This window comes from Procambarus clarkii, chromosome 32 (genome assembly GCF_040958095.1).
Source record: "Procambarus clarkii isolate CNS0578487 chromosome 32, FALCON_Pclarkii_2.0, whole genome shotgun sequence".
In the NCBI taxonomy this organism is placed as follows: domain Eukaryota; kingdom Metazoa; phylum Arthropoda; class Malacostraca; order Decapoda; family Cambaridae; genus Procambarus; species Procambarus clarkii.
Genome location: NC_091181.1, coordinates 37769629 through 37791170, shown reverse-complemented (window position 1 = coordinate 37791170; position 21542 = coordinate 37769629). Strand labels below are relative to the sequence as shown.

General features: G+C 40.9%; 1 protein-coding gene across 1 annotated transcript; it reads left to right on the top strand.

Moving 5' to 3' along the window:
• The first annotated feature begins 2520 nt into the window (after nucleotides 1-2520).
• On the top strand, nucleotides 2521-20491 carry LOC123759459 (glucose dehydrogenase [FAD, quinone]). Its single transcript, XM_069335256.1, is given in 14 exon segments — nucleotides 2521-2875; nucleotides 7423-7679; nucleotides 7882-8084; nucleotides 9700-9892; nucleotides 10629-10760; nucleotides 13480-13604; nucleotides 14362-14418; nucleotides 14641-14754; nucleotides 15193-15349; nucleotides 16264-16421; nucleotides 16917-17094; nucleotides 17207-17280; nucleotides 18126-18277; nucleotides 19071-20491. Coding segments are annotated over 13 exon segments (1827 nt in total). The 5' UTR covers nucleotides 2521-2875; nucleotides 7423-7540; the 3' UTR covers nucleotides 19216-20491.
• Nucleotides 20492-21542: the final 1051 nt, after the last annotated feature.

Here is a 21542-nt window from a genome sequence, read left to right as displayed (position 1 = left end):
CTTCCATACACACAAACAAGAATAAATAGTGTGAAAAAACAGTTGAGAGGCGGGCCCAAAGAGCCAGAGCTCGACCCCCGCAAGCACACCTAGGGGAGTAAACACACACACACATACGCACGTGTGTGTGTGTGTGTGTGTGTGTGTGTGTGTGTGTGTGTGTGTGTGTGTGTGTGTGTGTGTGTGTGTGTGTGTGTGTGTGTGTGTATTCAATATTTCCAAGAGTATGTCAGGTAATTATTATACGAAAGCTAAGGTAGGGAGATGGGTGTGGCATTCTTAATAAAACGAAAGTGGACGTTTTAGGAATAGTCAGACGGTAACACATACACAGCAGATGTTAACACGATGTTCCAATTACATATACGAAGACACCAACAAACCATGCAAAGATGAACTACAGAGTGCACCAACAACCGTACACAGTACACCTTACCTGAATCTATTAGATTCTATTGAATCTATCTACCCCTTAGAGGAGAAATGACACCATGGCATACTCCAGAGACAAGAAAATTATCAGGAGAACTGTATAAACTACTACGTCCATATAGCAATGAGAAAGAATATGAGGACAAGGATATAAGAGAATGGCGCCCAACCACTTGGAGGTCGGGAATCAAACACTGACTTGCAGGACGCGATACATTGCTATACCGACCAGTCCAAATGCTTGGGTATCACACGCCAGAGTCGAATATACAGGATAACGTTAGCAGCATACCCTAAACTAGTGAGCATAAGAACAGCTTTCAAGAACGTCAATAAAGAAACATTCAGAACACTGTACACCACCTACGTGAGATCAGTCCTAGATAATGCAGTCCCGACGTGCAGTCCTATTTCTAAAAGCACACAAGGAAATTTTTTAAAAAGTTCAAAAGAATGTAGCAAGACTCGTCTCAGGATATCGAGGAAACTATATACAAAGGAGTCGTATAGATGTGAGAAAATTCTTCAGTATAAAAGTCATAGGATAAATATATTAACTAGAAGAAGAGGCACTAGAAGCTACCTACCCACATCCCCAATTATAAAATTACACATGATCATGTGACCCAAGAAGATTAGGAGTCATTGCATTAGAGGACCAGCTGAAGAGTCGGGGCGCAAGAGCTGATCCTCGACCCCCTGTTGGTACAAATACATGAGCCCAAATAAGCAAGTACATACTTGTGGCCGAAACCACCCAGACAACAACAACGTATTTTCTGTGGAGCGTTTGAATTTCCTACAAGGTTAACTATTTTTTTTTCTGAAGCAGAATCATTGTTGTTATTCGGTTTAATAACACATCATCGCCCAGGGTGAGTGAATACCAAGGTGAGACATCAACAGGGGTGAGAAACTAACACGGTGAGACATCAACAGGGGTGAGAAACTAACAGGGTGAGAGACCAACAGGGGTGAGAAACTAACAGGGTGTGAGGCTATTTCGTTAACTTACGTACGAGACCACTAGGCGAGAGACTACCAAGGTGAGAAACCATTAGAATGAGAGATCACTATGTGAGAGACTTATTAAGGTAAGAGACCGGGTAAGGCTACCAAGGTCTCTTACAGATCACCAAAGAGACTTTGCACTAGGATGAGAGACTACCAGAGTGAGAGACCACCATGGTGAGAGACACCCAGGTGAGGACCACTAGAATGAGATACTACCAAGGTGAGAGACCACGAAAATGAGAAGTAATCAGGGTGAGAGACAGACTAGCATGAGACAAAACGAGGGGGGGGTCGTGAGTCGGGATGCGACGTAGTATACATAATTCGTTTTGCCGAGGGACAAGAAGCCTGTGTTGTGTATGGTGTGTGTGTGTATATATATATATATATATATATATATATATATATATATATATATATATATATATATATATATATATATATATATATATATATATATATATATTCTATAGTAATTAACTTTTTTCTTCACCTTGAAATTACGAAAATGAGTTTTGGAGAACTCTTTCAGCTAAGCCCTGATGCTAAGAAAATAGTTAGAGGGATAGAAGCCCTAAATCAGTAGTAAATACAGAATATGCGGTCATATTCAATGAGACATGTTTAAAGGAAAACCTGCTGCCAGTATACACCAATATATATATATATATATATATATATATATATATATATATATATATATATATATATATATATATATATATATATATATATATATATACTCAAGAAATATGGACCAATAGGCCCTTTTCAGTTACTTCCATTCTTCCCTTTAACTTACAAAATATTATACCCACTGTTTCGTGTTCTGTCTTGTGTTGAAAGTTTGTTTTCATCTCATCCAAAACTGTTGTAATATATATATATATATATATATATATATATATATATATATATATATAATATATATATATATATATATATATATATATATATATACAAGACTTCGTAGAGACACAAATATATACACAGTATATCCGTAGAGACCTACCAATAACAAGGACTTTATAATTAGGTGAATGTCGCGCGTAGAAAGCAGGAAGCACTCTGCCAAGGTGAGGGACAGGGTTAGGTGAGCGCCGGGCGTGAGCCGGAGTACCTAGACCTACCAAGGGTGGCCAGTTCGTCTCTAGCAGTCACTTGTCGAGCACGCCTTGACGCGTCGCTGCCTCACTCTGGCTCCTTGTGTTCACCGCTATTGAAAAAATATAGAAGGTTCTGTTAACTCGGTGTTTGTGTGAAACTTAATGTTATGCTTTCAAAACGTGATGAATTAAACGTCCTGATCATCAGTTTCCGCTAATTTAAAAGTGTAAATATGCATAATAATAATTAACGTTTTTGGAAACTCTTGAGAAAATTTAATTTGTTATCAGTGATAACCCATCAACACAGACTAAACTAACAGGTGAGTTTATTTTTAACGTTGTAAGATGGCCAAAATTATTAGGCTATTGGATTAGGCTAGTGTTAGACTACTGGTCGGGCTACTGGGTCAGACTCTGGGTTGATGAACTACTGGGTTAGACTACTGGGTTGAACTACTGGGTTAGACTACTGGGTTGAACTACTGGGTTCAACTAATGGATTGAGCTACTGGGTTAGACTACTGAGATGACCACCGCCAAGGAACTTCATTAGCAGCTTTTTACAATAGATATTCTTCCTGTAAACCATGGCAGCCTCATCTTAGCCAATATTCGGGTTACATAGCAAGTTTTGGAGACTTGACTCATTGAGTCACCAAAGCGGAAGCTCGGGTGAGGAAGTCACAGGAATTTCAAGTCTAGGAACCGAGCTTCATTTTGTAGCAACGGGCGGGTGGCCTTGTGACATATGCTGGAGTCATACAATCCTCAGGACAATGTCAGAGCACAATGTGTTAAACGCTGACACCAATGTCATATGTTCTATCAATATCATGTGTTGCGCTAGTGTAATAAGTTGCGCCAGTGTCATTTGTTGCACCAGTGTCATATGATGCAGAGGTGTCAAATGATGCACCAATGCCATATTCTGTGTCAATGTCATGTACTCTATCAGGTGTTCTTATCATTCAATCTGGACACTCACTAACCATCTGGGAGACCACAGAACAATTCGGACGTCCCCAGATCGGTTAGGACGTCCACAGACAGATCAGGATACCCACAGACCATCTGGACCTCTCAGCTTATTCCTCCGGTCCACACACTAACATTGTGTGTTGAAACACACTCACACACACACACCGTAGGAGACCAGTGGGTAGCAAAGTTAAGAACGCAAGGCAAAAACAAAGAGAACGAGGTAGATCTGTGACTGATGAAGGTCAAGGGGAACAATTGTCTTTAAATATAAATGTGACAAGACATCCAATTATAACTTGATTTCATATACAAATATCTGCTACAGAATATATGTTTATATATATATATATATATTGGTAGCAGTCTTTCTTTTCAACATATTTCGTTGAAAACGACAGAAAGTTTTAGATTTATTATTCTGGTACGAATCTTCTCGATAGTCCTTATGTTTTTCTTCACTGAAGCAGGAAGTTGAAAAATTAACTCTCCAAAGTTCATTTTTACTTTTTATTTTCGTCTGACGCCTAGTGATGTGTTTCATAAAGTCTCACCTCACATCCTCAAAGACAAATTCTACTGTGTTGTTGTTGTTATTGTTGTTTAAGATTCAGCTACTGGGAAACAAAAAGTTCCAAGTAGCACGGGCTATGGTGAGCCCGTAGTGGACTTACCTGGCACAGGAGTGGGTGCTCTACTGTACTTAGTGTCTGGTTATATCCTCTTATGGTGAGGTGGTTAGGTGACATATGGATGAATGACATTACATGGGGATATTAATAAAGTATTAAATGTATTAACATAGAATGTTACATGTTGGCAGCTTATGTTCTTGCTGCTTCCGTTCCTGTTGCTTGCAGGGTCATTCGGTCCAGCTTCTGCGTTGGCCCGGGGTCTTGAAGAGGGTAGAGTGTAACTGTGTATTAGCTGGTCTAGATGTCTTGATATGCGGCGCTTCACTGATGTCTAAATCGTCTGTTGTCATTGTATCTATCAATTATTTCCGTGTGGCTCGTCAAAATATTCCTGGTGATCGTCTCGTTGTGTGTAGCGATTATATGTTCCTTGATGGAGCTCTGTTGTTTGTGCATTATTAATGCACAATTGTTTGTGCGTTGTTAATGCACAATTGTTTGTGCATTGTTAATGCACAATTATTTGTGCATTATTAATGTACAATTGTTTGTGCATTGTTCCACCCATTGTTAGCTCTGGGTGGAAGCAGGTGGATGAGGAGTTATGTAGAATAAGGCAGATTTGGGTTAATAATGGTTTCTCCAATGGTTATGTCGAAGACATCATAAAAAGGAAGGTGGTGAGGTGTGCAACAGGCGACGGAACAACCCATATCACAATACCCGTTCTTCTAATGAAATTGTTCTACAGAAACTTCTTTTCCACGGCCTACAAAACGGAGGAAAGAGCCCTAAAAGAGATCATTGAGAGGAACGTTACCCCAACTGACGTCAACCAAAAGATAAAACTAACAATATATTATAAGAATAAGAAAACCGCCAACCTGCAAGTAAAGAATTATCTCGACACCAAGAAAAAGGCCTTGAAAGAGACCAACGTTGTCTACGCCTTCACGTGTCCACTTGGGGATTGTCAGCCGTAACGAACTCAGTATATAGGCAAGACAACAACGTCCCTCTTTAGGCGATTAACAATGCACAAACATCACGGCTGTCCACTCCACAAACAGTGATGAATATTGGAATATTTATAGTAATAAATATAATTTTTTGTGAAAAATTTCTGAATAATTTCAATCATATTTAATAACCCTGACCATTTGCTTCTGACTCAGCCGGGAATGTAACCCGGGCCCTTATAATTACGAGTGCTGTCCGTTCAATGCGTGTCAGTGTGCGCTCACATGCGTCCGTACATGCGTGTGCGTGTTACGGGCGGGGCAGAGTGTGTTAACAAGTGTAAAGATTGGCCTTCCCAACTCAATGCTTAATCTACGTATTCCCCACCACCACCATTGGTTGTCTTGGGAAGGGTTTGATACGCGCTCTTTCCGGTACAATCCCCATGATAAATACCAGTTAGAACCAATGATGGCTCACTAGGGACAGAGAGCGCCCTGCTGGACAGCACCTGTCTTACAGAGCACGCAGTACAGACAGCCCCCGGTGTTTACCAGCGCACACTACATAGCCCAGGTGTCTACCAAAGTACACTACACAAACCAGGTGTGTCTACCTGAGTACACATTCCTGTGTACCCAGCCAATCAAACCGGCGTCTGGGTTGATAACTTATACTCATTTTGTTAGTGGCAGTGCACATCCGTACTCATCCTGTAAATGGTAATTTGTGTACATTCATACTCATCCTGTGAGTGGTAGTTCATTGAGCACATCCATGCTCATCCTGAGTGGTAATTTATCATACACCCCATACTCATCCTGAGTGATAGATAGCCTATTGTGCATAGTCATACTCATCCTGAGTGGTAGTTTATTGTGCACATTCATACTCATCCTGTGAGTGGTAGTTTGTGCACTCCATACTTATCCTGTGAGCGGTAATTTATTGTGCACCCCATACTCCTTCTGTTAACAGTTTTATATTGTGTGCTCAATACTCATCCTGTGAACGATAGTTCATTGTGCTTGTAGTACTCATCCTCTTAGCAGTTTGGTATTGTGCACCCAATACTCAACCCGTGAGCGGTAGTTTATTGTGCACTCCCATAGTGTCCTCATACTAAAGAAATATTTCCTCACATTATGGCTCATCTGAATTTTCGAAGTGCTCATGAGGTCAGTATTCTTGTCCTGTGACTGTAAGGGTGAACTTGCGCATACTGATGTCGAGTTCCTCATTAATCTATGCATTTCTCACGCTAGATCACTGACCAGTCCTTCCCTTGCTGCTAATATCATGCACATAGCCTATCGGCAAGTCATTTCCGGATGAACAAAACAAACAGAGCATGTGTGATCACCAAACAACAGGTATCCAAATAAATATTGCACAAAAACATGCACAAATACGAACACTGTCTGTCTTATCACCTGCGACAAAACTCCAGTTAGGAATTTATTTATTAGCGAATTTTTGTTTTGTTTTTATTATTAAATTAAGGCGCAGCGTAGGACAGGAATGTCAGTGGGTGTGGGGCACAGGAGGGGAATGGGGAGGAGAGAGGGGAATGAAGGTGAGTGAGGAGAGGGGGATGAGGGTGAGTGTGGAGTGAGGGAGAGGACGAGTAGGGAGAGAGGGTGAGTGGGGAGTGAGGGAGAGGGTGAGTGGGGAGTGAGGGAGAGGGTGAGTGGGGAGTGAGGGAGAGGATGAATGGGGAGTGAGGGAGAGGATGAGTGGGGGAGTGGGTGAGTGGGGATGAGGGAGAGGGTGAGGATGGAGGGAGAAAAAGACAGGTTGATTATAAATCGAGCGTCTTAGGAATGAGGTCAGCGGCATCCTACAGACAATACTGTTTGAGATCGTCGCAGCACACAATCCCTCACCGCGAAAAAGATGTTTCCATTATTGGGTGGGTACAGGTGTGTACATTAACATAAGGTGATTACACAGCTGCATTTCCTGCCGTCCCAATGCTTGCCATTGCCGCCCTGAAGGAAAAGTTTGGATGGGCGCACGCGTGAAGCATGGAAGGTGAGTCTTGTTCACCCTGATAATGCTTACGCGATAACCTCACGCACTCCAGAAATAGATTTAGGCACCTCTAATAAATATTATAATTGCACTTAAAAGCAAACACGCAGGCGGTAACCAAGAGCAGGGTTCAGAAACTTAACCAAAGAGCTGTAGTTCATCCCCCACAAGTACAACTAGGCGAGTGCAGCTAGGTAAGCACACAAAACAATGAGCATGTGAAGACAAAATATGTTATATTTAACGGTTTATCATTGCAGGGAGACTGTGACGTCGGCCGGGGAAGATATAAGAGTCGTCACAGCAGGTGAAGGAGCGACTGAGGAAGCGAAGGGGGACCAAAGATTTTTTAAAGAACGAAGGAAGCAGCTAGGGAAGATGACCCAGTTATCGGGGGCGCTGCGAATGATTCCTGCAGCGCTCCTGCGGCTGCTGGTGGCGTCCTTGCTGCGGGAGGCGGGCGACCAGCTCCACGACCAGTCCCACGACCTCTCACCGGCCTACGACTTTATCATTGGTACGAGTCGCTTATGTGTATTTGGGAATTTAAACCAGGTGCTAGAACCTGTTAGTTTTTTAAGAGAATATCATGACGCGTGGGGCTTAGAATGGGAGAACTGAAGTCATCGTGAAATACACTGTTATCGCTGATGTTACATTTACCATTATGCATGATTGTCTACAGAAGTTGAAGGTAAATTAATATGTGTGTGTGGCAGTGGGCGGCGGGTCGGCTGGGAGCGTGATGGCGGCGCGGCTGGCGGAGGTGGCGGAGTGGAAGGTGCTGCTGCTGGAGGCCGGCGGCCAGCAGCCTCCGGAGAGTCTGGTTCCAGCCCTCAACGTCGCCTTGTTCCAGAGCGACGTCGACTGGAACTTCCGTAGCACTCCTCAGAAATACTCGCTTAAAGCCTTCAAAAATAATGTGAGAAGTTATTTTGCTCTTAAAATAATTCAGACTTGGTGTATTTATATCTCTATACCTATAAATTAAAATGTCTCTGTTGTGCTAGGTTGCCTGTTATTAGCTGTAATAGAGGAGAGCCGGGAGGGGTGGGGGGTGAGAGTGGAGGGAAAGCTACCGGGCCGGTAGTTCACCCTGGCCCAGGCGTAGCACAACTACCCCCCTTCCCTCCCTACACTCCTCCCCTTCAACGATTGTTTTTTATTGATTGTTGCCGCCGAAGGCAGCTAGTTTATTGTGAACCCCATACTCATCCTGTGAGCGGTAGCGCAAAAGCATTACAGAGGGCACAAAAGGTCTTTATCAGACCTCATCTTAGATTATTACAATTTCATCTATCCTTCACCCCTTCAACGAGTGCCAAACGTACCTGGGCACCGGGTCGACCCGGACAGAGAAAGAGACCCGAAGACAGAATCAAAAAGAGTGAGAAACAGACAATAAACACGCAGACAGAGATAAGAAGCCAGAGACAGACATAAAAACCACAGGTCGATCTGCGGTGACTGGCCACAGCCGGGTATTCCATCAAGAGTGTGTGTACACATATAGTGCACTAAACTATTTAATAAATACAATAGGATTAACTTAAAAGCAACAGTAAATATTAAATTCTCCAAGGAAGCACAACTCTATTGAACAATAAAAGTTATAGCCTAGCCATCCTACATGTCAAATAACATTCAAGGATCACCTCACAAATACATATAAAACCCAGATATCTTTCTCTAACTATCAGCCACTCTCCAGGTGCTAACATGGCCACTTGGCCACAGCAAGAAGGGTACGCGAACAAGGGGACACAGGTGGAGATTGAGTACCCACATGAGCCACAGAGACGTTAGAAAGAACTTTTTCAATGTCAGAGTAGTTAACAGGTGGAATGCATTAGGCAGTGATGTGGTGGAGGCTGACTTCATACACAGTTTCAAATGTAGATATGATAGAGCCCAGTAGGCTCTGGAACCTGTACACCAGTTGATAGTCGGGACCAAAGAGCCAGCGCTCAACCCCCGCAAGCACAACTAGGTGAGAAATGATCCAACCTTCACATAGCTCACAGTATTTATCTGTCTACACTCTACTACTAACACCAGTAGCTCTCAACATGCAATATTACTTACTACAAAGGAGAATAGGGAACATCTCTTCATTAACAAACCAGTTTTGTAGAGTTGGGGGTGACCAGAGACGCAAACCACACAACTACGCTCCCCCATGACGAACAGTGACTGCTGGCGCCCTTCCTGCCTCGGCGCCAAATTGTGTAAAGGGATATCAGCCTATTTGTATATGTTCGTTTTTTTAATATTTTACTTTGCATTCCAATGACTCCTGATATTACCATTATTTACTGTTAGACAAGTGCTGTAGTCTGCCTTATTAACGAACGATTATTAACGATTAAGTTGAGAAATATTTGGAATTTACAATTAGCAGTTAAATTAAAATTCTTCAAACAGCTGGTGTGATAAGGTGTCATGGTCGCTAATTTAAACACCGCTGAGAGACTGTCTCACTGCACATTTATTTGGCTATGTGATTACAAGGTTTATGGGACCCCTACCTCGGCCAGAGTATACCATACCCCCGGGGGCGCACGGCTGGCGGTTCCTCCTCTATCAACTCCATGATCCACGTCCGTGGCAACCGGCGAGATTTCGATAATTGGGAGGCGCTAGGCAACCCCGGCTGGCGCTATGACAGCGTCCTCAAGTACTTCAAGAAATCAGAGGACTTTAAGGAGTGTTAAATAGCGAAACAGGTATGTGGACAGACATGAGAACTTGGCATAACATATAAGGGAACACCCCCTGCGTACACAATACCAGAACCACTTCTACAGCGATTGCCTCATAGGACTGATTAATGATGGAGCTTATTTAATAAGCTAAACCAGCGATTCGGATGGGTTAGTCCTGGAGTTTATTAACTAAGCTCCACGGCTAACACATTTGTAGGCTCTGCGCGGCCGAGCATGCACCAGGCTTTGATAAAAACTGTGCCCATTTGCACCACGAGATTTCTGTACCTGAATTTTTATTTATCTATTTCTGAATGGAAGGATTGCTTTCTCTTGAAATTAGGGACCTTCTGTTGAGATGAAGACCCCTGTCTATTTAGGTGAAGGACCTCTATATTGAGGGGGAAGGATCTCTTCTGATTTGGAGAATCTCTGTACTGAGGTGAAGGGATTTTCTCCAGTTAAGGAAAGTGTAAATGACAGATTATTTTCTAAATTTTGGAAAGGGGAAATTTTCAGGCTGTAAACAAAATAATCTAAGGTTAAGTTTTCAGAGAGGAGACATTAATTTACGAATAAACAATAACCCAGGTTTTAATGTTCCATACTACTTCTTCCACTAAACATAGCAGAAGAACAAGCGAATTCCGATAGCCTATGTCAATCTAGAACAGCTATATAAAAAAGCAAGAACGAGATAGGTTAAAATCATTAATTTTTCTTGTTGGAAATAACCTTATACTTCTGGACACGTTGCAGAGAAATACCACGGCGTGGCGGACCCCTGACCGTAGAGAACAAGCGCTGGAACACTCCGGTAGCCTGGTCCTTCCTCAAGGCCGGCAAGCAACTCGGCTTTGACGTCATAGACCCCAACGGTCCCGAACAAATTGGTAATTATTCATAATTAGGATTTTTATTATAATAATATTTTTATTGACAAAAATATAACAGGCCTACCATTTTACCTTATTTGCTCTGGGGCTGTTCTGAAGGTATATATATCATCAACCTCGAGGAGTTAACATGAAGGTCGTCGTAACACTTGCTTACTGACCGACTATGGAACAAGTATACTTTAGTCCTGAACATAGTCCACAACTAAAGTAAACTCTCAGTGTATACAAAAAAGTGAGGAACACCTGTCGGTGTATATTCATCTCCGGTTTTTGTTTTTGTCATGAGTAAATCATTAAGTTCTTTACATACACTGAGAATATACAGCCAGTCCTCCTGTTTAGTTATCACTTAATAGTAACGATGAGGACCATAGTACATATATGAAGTAGTGAATAATTAGAAAGTAGAAATTTTTACTATTGAATTTAGACAAACGGGAAAAGGTTTTGTATTTATGTTGCAAAGACAACCTAAACTAACCTAATTAAACCTTCCTAGGCCTAATAAACGCTACTTAAGGCCTAATATAGCACATATATGTGCTCTACTAGTCCTAGGATATTTACGTTTGTTTTTTTAGTCTTATTTGTTTCGGACTATGAAGTGAATAGTACCAAATCCATAATAGTACCAAAGTGTATAACTAGTACCAAGTTAGGCATCTGTTATGGGAGTGCATACAGTGAAAGGTCAATATATACTATACATTGGGGTCCTATATATTGACCTATACAATATGTAGGTAAATTTATATACAGTATAAAACTAGGCTTCCTCGACAAAACGATTTTTTGGCTAAGATTTCTGGCAATACATTATTTTTATAGTAATACACATTTCTTTAACATTGGTGATAGAATTATCTCCAAATTCTACGACTTTTTTCACATTTAATAACATTGTGACGGAAGCAATCGGCTTGAGAATGGTCCAGGACGGACCGAAAGGTCGTCGTCCCTTCACCTACTATTGTGTGGTCTGGTCAACATTTTGACGGAAGGTAATGTCAACAGTTCTGCTGAAAGCGTTTACAATTGTCAGATCTACTTAGCAAGTGATGCAGACTCTCAGAGGAACTTGTAGCCGAGCCTAAGCCGAGCACAACGTCGAGAATCTGATGACCGTATTAAATTACTCATAAATATATGGCGCTTTCTTGAATAACAGTATGACGATAAAATAATAGTGTGAATTTTATTTTACACATGCTAAGGACCCCATCCTCAGTAACTCTATCTTGGAGTGATCACAATGAATTATTATTAACACAACGAATTGTTATTAGTTATTAAAAATTAATAATTATTAATTAGTTCATTATGCCTGTGCTCTGCTTCAGAAGAGGCAGATGGAGCGGTAAAGATATATTCGTTTTCTTTCATAAACAATATCATAGAAACGGGTTTTTGTAGATAGCCTAAATTTTTAAAACATTTATCACAAGAAATATATACAGTAATTCATAATTATATATTTCTTGTGATAATTTTTGTATCGAGGGACAGGCAGCCAGTGTGTATTTAATGTTAGGCTTATATCGAGTCCCCCCCCTCCAAAGTCGAATTACTGATCCTCCCCACAACAATCTGACTAACTCCCGGGAACCTATTTATTTTTAATTTTTATTTATTTATTTGTGTATTTATATATACAAGAGTTTTTACATGCTTGTAAAGCACGCATAGCGTTTCGGGCAGGAAACGCACATTTACTGCTAGGTGAGCAGGAGCAAATAGGAAACGTGCCCAACCATTTCTGCCCTACCCGGGATTTGAACCCGAAATTCCAGATTGTGAGTCGAGTACTTACCCGACTGTACTACTCTTAGTGGCCTCGACGGAAACAGGTAGACGTCGGCTTGTCAAGGACTTCTCCGTTCCTCCTAAGGATTTTTTTTTCTAGCTGAATTTTAAACTGCCCGCCATTGTGGTTGGTTGAACTTGAAGCTGTTGCCCCTTGTGTGCGTATTATTAGTTGACCTTCTAAAGAAGTGATCTAGCTTAGTATCTTCCTACTTGTTCAACATTTTAAAGCTCTTGACGAAAAGCTCCATGTCATGTCTGGCGTGTAGTGTTGTTAGTGCTGTGGTCGGAGAAATGTGGGATTGTAAATTTCCAGGCATAGATACCATAGTTGAGATATGGATAAATGAGGGAATAATAAAGAGCTATCAAGGTAGGGGAAATATGTAGGATCTGATTTTGGAGAGAATGCCTACTGTTTTATAACCTTTTTTGTTTATATTTCGTATATAGCAAAGGAAATTCAGCTTGCTGTCAATGTGAACACCAAGGAATTTTCCATCTACTTTGCTCAAGATTTGGATAGTGTTACTTCTTAGGTTTGTTTGGTTTGTGGACTTGTTATTAATTAAACAATATGTAAAACGTTTTTATCAGTGTTAAGGGGGAGTTTGTTAGCAGTCAGCCACATTTTTTTTTTAGTTCAGTATGTAAAAGGTCATTCAAAATAAGTAGATTAGTATGGGAGAAAAATAAAGGTTGTGTCATCAACAAATTGAACTGGCTTCGAGTGTGGAGTGGCATTTTGAAGATCATTGATGTAAATGAGAAAGAGAAGTGGACCAAGTATACTACTCCGAGGAACGTCAATGTTAACTGGTCTGTATTTCCACAAACCCTTGGGAATAAGCCTCTCGACCCCAATGTATATGTAGACGTGTGTTAATACAACGTGTGTACCCCCCACTAGGCTTCTCCATAATTGACGTGACCATGCGGAACGGGCGGCGATGGTCGACGAACGACGGATATCTCAAGCCTGCAGCCCGGATCAGTCCCAACCTGCACGTAGCCCTCAACGCCCACGTTGTCAAGGTACACTTCCGTTAACAACGCAGCGTTATCTCACACCTGTCGACCACTCGCAGCAGGTGCATCGAGTGTATACCAAAAACATTATATATATATATATATATATATATATATATATATATATATATATATATATATATATATATATATATATATATATATATATATATATATATATATATATATATATATATATTTAATATAGATGGCTGGATATATTTTTGTCTCTTAATATGCCCTTTCGTATTATTCAAATTACTAGTTATATTAGGAATAAATATGAAAGGTATCTGAATCTGCCGAGGAATTTCTGAAATATCTGAAAAAATGCCGAGGTAGGTCATTATTGATCAACACTGTAGCACAGTAGTCTACGTCCTTGACTTACAACCGAGGAGCTGCCCTGTTTGAATGTTACATTCAAATTGCATGTCCATTTTTATCTATATCTCTGCCTGTTACCCCAATGTACACTTACATAATTAATCGGGCATAAGTTCATAAATGCTAAATAAATATTTGAAATTTTACAAGATATGACAAATATTTGTGATGGTGTTAGTAGATGAACGCCTCAGAATATCGGGAGATTGCCTCTCTCACTTGCGCTAGGATAATATGAACACAATTGACTTTGAATGAGGCTATATCAGCGAAAATATGTCCACTGAATACTTCAGAATAGTTTATATTCCACAAGAAATTATTTCCATTCGGCATTTTTGTCAATGAAATTATTCACATACCTAATTGTTTTCAGATACTGTTTAACGAGGAGAAGAGAGCGGTGGGTGTGAGTTTCGAGCAGGGAGGCAAGGTAAGGCGTTATCTTTGTTTTGTTCGTGAAGGATTCGTATACTCATCCAGTCATATGTACTCTTTAAATATTACACATATTATATTATATATAGAGCTCGCTATATATAAATACCAAAAATAGTCTCAGTTGCATGACATACTGATGGGGGGTTTACTCTCAAACTGTTGTACTTCTCTGTGAAGATAATTATAATACAAGAGGACGGTGGATGTTCTACAGGTGCGTACAGTACAGGCGCTGAAGGAAGTGGTGTTGTCTGCTGGCGCTGTTGGCAGCCCACACCTGCTACTGCTGTCAGGTGTAGGACCTGCAGGACATCTCCATCAGCATGGCGTTAGTACCCATTCCCTTACTCTTTTGCCATAATTTATTTCCATAAGTAGCTTACAACATAGGTATAACCTAACTTACGCCTAATTTTGTACCGAAACAAAGTTCAGAAATTTGTTTTATATAAAAAATCAATATTCTGTTATATGGTCAATTATCAACACACCAAATGCGCTTTATTTTTAGTATGAGGCATTTATTTATCATTAGTGCATATTTATGTATATTTAAATGTGGACAGCTTATACATATGTATTGGAACACTTCCCGCTCGGTGGAGTAATTGCCACTGCCATGGGGGGAAGTTATATATAACGTTGGTTAGTTGTACATTGGTTAGTTATATACATCCTTTGACTAAGCAATGGACGTTAACAAACACAATGCCGCGTATCTATAGATTAAGCTGTCAACGTTGGCCTCTATGGGATGCTCCCTTAGATTCCGGTTGTGGCGGATGTGGCCGGGGTCGGCCAGAACCTGCAGGACCATCCTGCCGTGGGTGGCCTGGTCTGGACCGTGAAAAAGGGCTCCTCCTTCAACTTCTTAAGACTCATCAACCCGAAGAACATCCACGACTTCCTCCGCAACGCCCAGGGTTGGTGGTGACTGCGAGGGGTGGTGCGAGTCATGATGATTGAATTGTGGCATCGTGTACCTACCTCTAGTTTAACTTCTGGCTCCTACTCTTGCTATTAGCTTATTTTATCAGAACTTTATGTGTCAATGACGATGGTTATTTTCTGTTGCCAGTGTTGTGCTTGTTTGGCATATATAGGTTTCGAGTCGATAACAAAATTTAATTTTGAGAACTGAGACAGAATGGTTTTAATTATTAATGCATATGCTTTTATGTGAAGTAAGTGATAATCTCTTCCTTTTTTTTGCAAACTGTTATTCTATAATATAAATAAATTTTAACTCAATAAAAAAAATAGATTTTCAAGTTTAAAACAAATTTAATTATGCTAAATTATTTTTTTAGACGCAAATAAAATAACAAATTTGACCAACATATTAACTGGGAATATTATTGTCTTTTTTTCGCTCTCTTTCTTTCTCCGCCAACCCCCTGCCCAACGTGCCCAATAGGCTAACGTGCCTGTTGGGCACGTACTCAACAGCAATTACTCTTAGAAAATTGGTAAGCCTAGCCTAATGCGTCTGGACTCCAATTTTAGACAGAGACAAACAATGAATGGTCTCCAGGCCTTACATCACATTAGAACTCTTTGACCCGATTTCGAATTTGCATTACCAGGGCTCACCCCTTCCCCCCCCCCCCCCACTCCTAGCGTAAACAGTTCCATAACCACTTCACCAGGGATTGCCTCATAAGGATTTGTTAACAAGTTCCAGGAATAACAATTACATGCAATTAACTTCTATTTCTATTATTTTAAATAAATTGAAGGTGTATATCTTTTCACTTATTAGACTTTTCATAATGAGAATGAAATTCCCAAGAGGAAAATACATTCATGTATTTATAGATCCATATGCTATGGACAGGTCCGGTCACATCGCCAATAGGAACAGAGGGGAACGCTTGGGTGCCATCAGCAGTTGGTGACCCCTTATGGCCTGAGATCCAGCTGGCACTTGTCACTGGTACCCCGGCTCAGGACCGCGGCCTCCTCGCCCCGCAGCTTCTCGGCTACAAGGATGAGGTATGGGTGAGATCATTATTTTTAGGTCCTAACCAATGCAGGTCTCATGTTCCTTTTTCGTTCAGTTTTGGCATAAGACTGTCATCGTGTCATAGAATCATATCATGCATAAACAAAAATGCATCGAATATATATATATATATATATATATATATATATATATATATATATATATATATATATATATATATATATATATATATATATATATATATATATATTTTGCCAGCAAACTAAGTGCTAATATATTGTAATTTTTTACGGAGGGGGTTGTGAATCGCACAGTCGTTAACATATTCATTTAATGGAGTGTTAAAAAGTTTTACCTTAAAAATTATGAAAATGTCTGGCAAATAATTTCACTCGGCCCTGCGGGTTGACTAGTCACGTGTTGACTAGTTCATGAGTTCAATCAACTTATTAAAAACTAAAATAAAACGGGAGTTGTAAGCAAACACTTAGGATTTTTTCCCCCGTTGTGACTGTGGTGGCCAGGTGTACAAGGACTACTACGGAGACATCCTGGGCGAGGAGGGCTTCACGCTGGTGCCAGTGTTGAACCGACCTCTGAGCAGGGGCAGCCTCACCCTCGCCTCCCCGCACCCACACCATCACCCTCTCATCAACCTCAACTTCTTCAGCCATCCGGATGACGTTACCACCTTGGTCAGAGGTTAGTGTGGTTATGTATAGGCTTCTGCCGATAATTTTGGTGGTGTTTTATGTTTTCTGTACTCATAGGCAAGATTTATATTTAAATTAAGAGTTTATTCATTTTATTTCAGGTATTAAACTGGCGCTGAAGGTCGGGGCGACTCCAGCATTCACCGCCGACCACTCAGCCAAGTTTCATGATAAGGTGAGCACTCACGCAACACTCACTCCCCGCCCACACACACACACGAACTCCCCCCCACACACACACACGAACTCCCCGCCCACACCACTCGCATACATACTCTCAATAATAATAATAATAATAATAATAATAATAATAATAATAATAATAATAATATTATTATTATTATTATTATTATTATTATTATTATTATTATTATTATTATTATTATTATTATTATTATTATTATTATTATTATTAGGAATTTTAACTGTTATGGTTTTTGCTGACAGTTCTTGTGACAACCGTAACCCTTGGCTGACAGTTCTTGTGACAACCGTAACCCTTGGCTGACATTCTTGTGACAGTTCATCGAGCCTAGATCAACAGCTGACATCACATACAATGACAAGAGTCAGCGGCTGACAGTCCATTTGACGACCGCGCCCTTCAGCTAATAACACAATGATGACCCTAATCAGCCGATGACGTTACACTGGACGATCTTAACCAGCCGAAGACGTTACACTGGACGACCTTAACCAGCTGATGACGTTACATTGGACGACCTTAACCAGCTGATGACGTTACATTGGATGACCTTAACCAGCTGATGACGTTACATTGGACGACCTTAACCAACCGATGACGTTACATTGGACGACCTTAACCAGCCGATGACGTTACACTGGACGACCTTAACCAGCCGATGACGTTGCACTGGACGACCTTAACCAGCTGATGACCTAGTACTGGACGACCTTAACCAGTGGATGACAGCACATAACAAGTACACAGTACCGACCATCGTCTGGCCTACGAAACTCTCTACACTTGGTACTCTGAAGGCACGTATTGGTCGGCAGGTGCTGAGTGGATGCGCGCACGAGAAGGCGTACTCAGACGAGTACTGGGAGTGCTACGTGCGCCACATGGCCACCACGGCCTACCACGCCGCCGGCACCTGCAGGATGGGACCGCCCTCGGACCCCCTGGCCGTCGTCGACCACAGGCTCAGGTGAGACTCTTGGGGTCATGGTCGCTGCTGTGGGACACTGCGACGATGCTACGGGTTGGGATGAGTGGGTCTTCACGCCCTCAGGTCTTGAGGGGGTCTTCAGCAGCGGGAAGTCATGAGCGGAAGCGATAATAGATGATAGTTTATAATTAGAATAAATGTAAAAGAAGATTTCATGTGGGGAGACTTAGTAATCAGTGAACGAAGAGTCCGGTATAAAATAATATTTGGTGCAATAAGTAATGGTAATGTCTTCTTACAGACATAATAACATAGGATAAAAACCTACACGTGTGTTTGTGAGATTTATGTAAAGCATTTACACCGAGTCTTTAGCACTCTCCTGAGTACTGAAGGGCTCACCATAGCCCTTGCTACTTGGAACTTTTTGTTCCAGGTAGCGAATCTTAAACAGCAAACAACATCCTGAGTACTTTGTCATTATTATTATTAACATCTTTATTGACAAAATTAATTACAATTTTGCCTAATCTGAGGAATTTGATAGTCTTATTAAAGTGAAGATAATGCTGGTATTCACTGTCACTGGTATTCACAGGACAGAGGATCATACATAAGACAATAGGTCTAAACTGTAGGCTGAAGCACAAATATATATCATGGTTACAATCAATGTTTTAATATATGGATATGGTCTGAGTGTGTGGTTAGGACGAGACTTGCATCTCAACGTCTAATGAGCTCAGTAGACGTTGAGATATTAGAGAGAGCGACTGGAGTGTAGTGAGATGATAAGGAGGGTGTTGAAGGCGTGTTGTTGTGTCGTACACAGGCTGCGAGGCGTGTCTGGAGTGCGGGTGGTGGACACCTCCATCATGCCACTCGTGGTCTCCGCCAACACCAACGCCGCCACCATCATGATCGCCGAGAAGGCCGCCGACCACGTCAAGCAGGACTGGGGCGTCCCCGGGTCATAGAACTCATGCCCGCCATATTTTTTTACGATTGTTTACGATTTATTTTTGTGATTGTAATTTTTGCACCGTGTGTTTTTATTGCTAAAACACAAGATTTCCTATTTATACTTTGTTGTACCAGGGTTTGATTGTCGCAGGAGGACAGAAACGTCATGGAGAACGTTTCCTTCCATCCGATGTCTTTGTTTACCTAACTAATTTTAATTTGTATCTTCATAAAGGAAATGTTCCCAACCATTTCTGTCCCGCCCAGGAATCCAACCTGAGATCCCTGATTGTGAGCCGATGGCGAAGCCAATTGTACTACGAGACCCGAGGGTTTTCCAAGTGTCGAAATTATGAGTTAATGGCGAACAGAAAATACCTGAATTTCCTTGTCAGTGATCATACTATCATGCAAGAGGAGCCACACATCTATGGTTCATCCAATAAACAAGTATCTCTGGGAATTCTCATTATCTGCCGATGTAGACCTGACCAAATGTAAACTGTGTCAACAAAATTATTCGCACACCCTCCGTCACTATGCGATGGAGCGCGAAAAGATACGTGAATTCAGAGACAATTCTATAACCAATGTTCCAACGATGTGTAAATATTTCATTCAAAATGATCTGCTACCAAAAATTTTAGCCAAATATCCCCAGTTTGCTAACTGTAGGTAGTAACTAAGTGAATGTAACCTATCCACCGCTGCCCACTGGATGGGGGGCGGTGTGCAGGACAAACATATCAATTGTGACACTAACTCTCCACATATGTCAGTTGCTTAATTTAGAAACTGTACTTGTGGTCGATCTCGAACCCATTGTTGATGTGACGAATTATGCTGAATTTTGTAACTAGCTCATCAAGATTGTAAGTTGTTTAGCTAAATTAATTGTGTGGTTCAGTCCCTGAGCCTATTATGTGCCTCTGTAACCCTTTCACTACCACCCACAAGATGAGTATGGGATGCATAATAAATGAACTAAACTAACTAGTGTTACGGAAACCCATCCAGTTACTGGCCAGACCTAACAGTGTTTAATCTGGTTGACCGAACGAGGCGATTAACATACATAACAATGGTTGCATGTAAAATTAACACTATTCTCAGTCAGATTTACATATTTTCTGGGAATGACATAGTAGCAATTTCACTCCATTGGATTCTCTTGTTAAATATATATAAAGATTAGTAATAGAATTTACTAATTTTCACTCGCATGTGAAATAGTATTTTATAAAGTGTACTGTGTTCGTAAATTTTTATCGAATAAAAATTACCAAACCATATTGTACTTTTCTTATCTGTTACTATGTCCAAACTCTGGAGAAAGTATCAAATCCACCTGAAGGAACCACCTAGAGATATGAGATATACAAAAGGGAATTAAATTCACCTTCCCAGGAAATCAGATCAGCCAAAAGCAGCTATGAAAGAAAATTTCCTCAGAACATTAAGAAATATACCAAGTTTTTTGTATGCCTATAAGAAGTAATCCCAAGACAAAAGCCTCGGCAGGCCCCGTAAAAGATTAGACCAACCAAGTTATAATTGACGATAAAATGGCAGCCAACACTGAGTAAATACGTCAATGTATCAGGAAGGATGGTATTAAACAAATAGTGAAACTCTAGCCAAATAAATCCCCAAGGCCAGACGAAGTGTTTGCCAGGGTGCTAAAAGAATGCAAAGAGGAGCTATGCGAGCCGTTGTTTACCATATTTAATAAATCATTAGTCAGGCAGAGTGCTAGAGTCGTGGAAGGTTGCTAATGTGGTACCAATTTTCAAGAAAGGAGCTAGATCACTTGCGTCAAACTATTGGCCAAATAGCTTAACGTCTATTGTGGGAAAGCTGTTTGAATCGATAATTGCAAATACCATTCGTCTTCACTATGAAAAACATAGATTAATAAATGATTCACAACGTGATTTTACTAATGGCCGTTCATGTTTAACAAATTTGCTATCATTTTATTCCAGGATAGTTGAGGCAGTTGATAGTGGTAAGGTTTGTGATGTTGTATACCTTGACTTTAGCAAAGTTTTTGATACAGGGCCACATGAAAGATTGATTAAAAAGATGTGGTCCCGGGTTCGATCCCGGGCGCCGGCGAGAAACAATGGGCAGAGTTTCTTTCACCCTATGCCCCCTGTTACCTAGCAGTAAAATAGGTACCTGGGTGTTAGTCAGCTGCCGCGGACTGCTTCCTGGGGGTGGAAGCCTGGTCGAGGACCGGGCGCGGGGACACTAAAGCCCCGAAATCATCTCAAGATAACCAAGATAATATAAAAAATAATAATATAAATAATATAAGAAATTGGATAAGTTTAGTTTT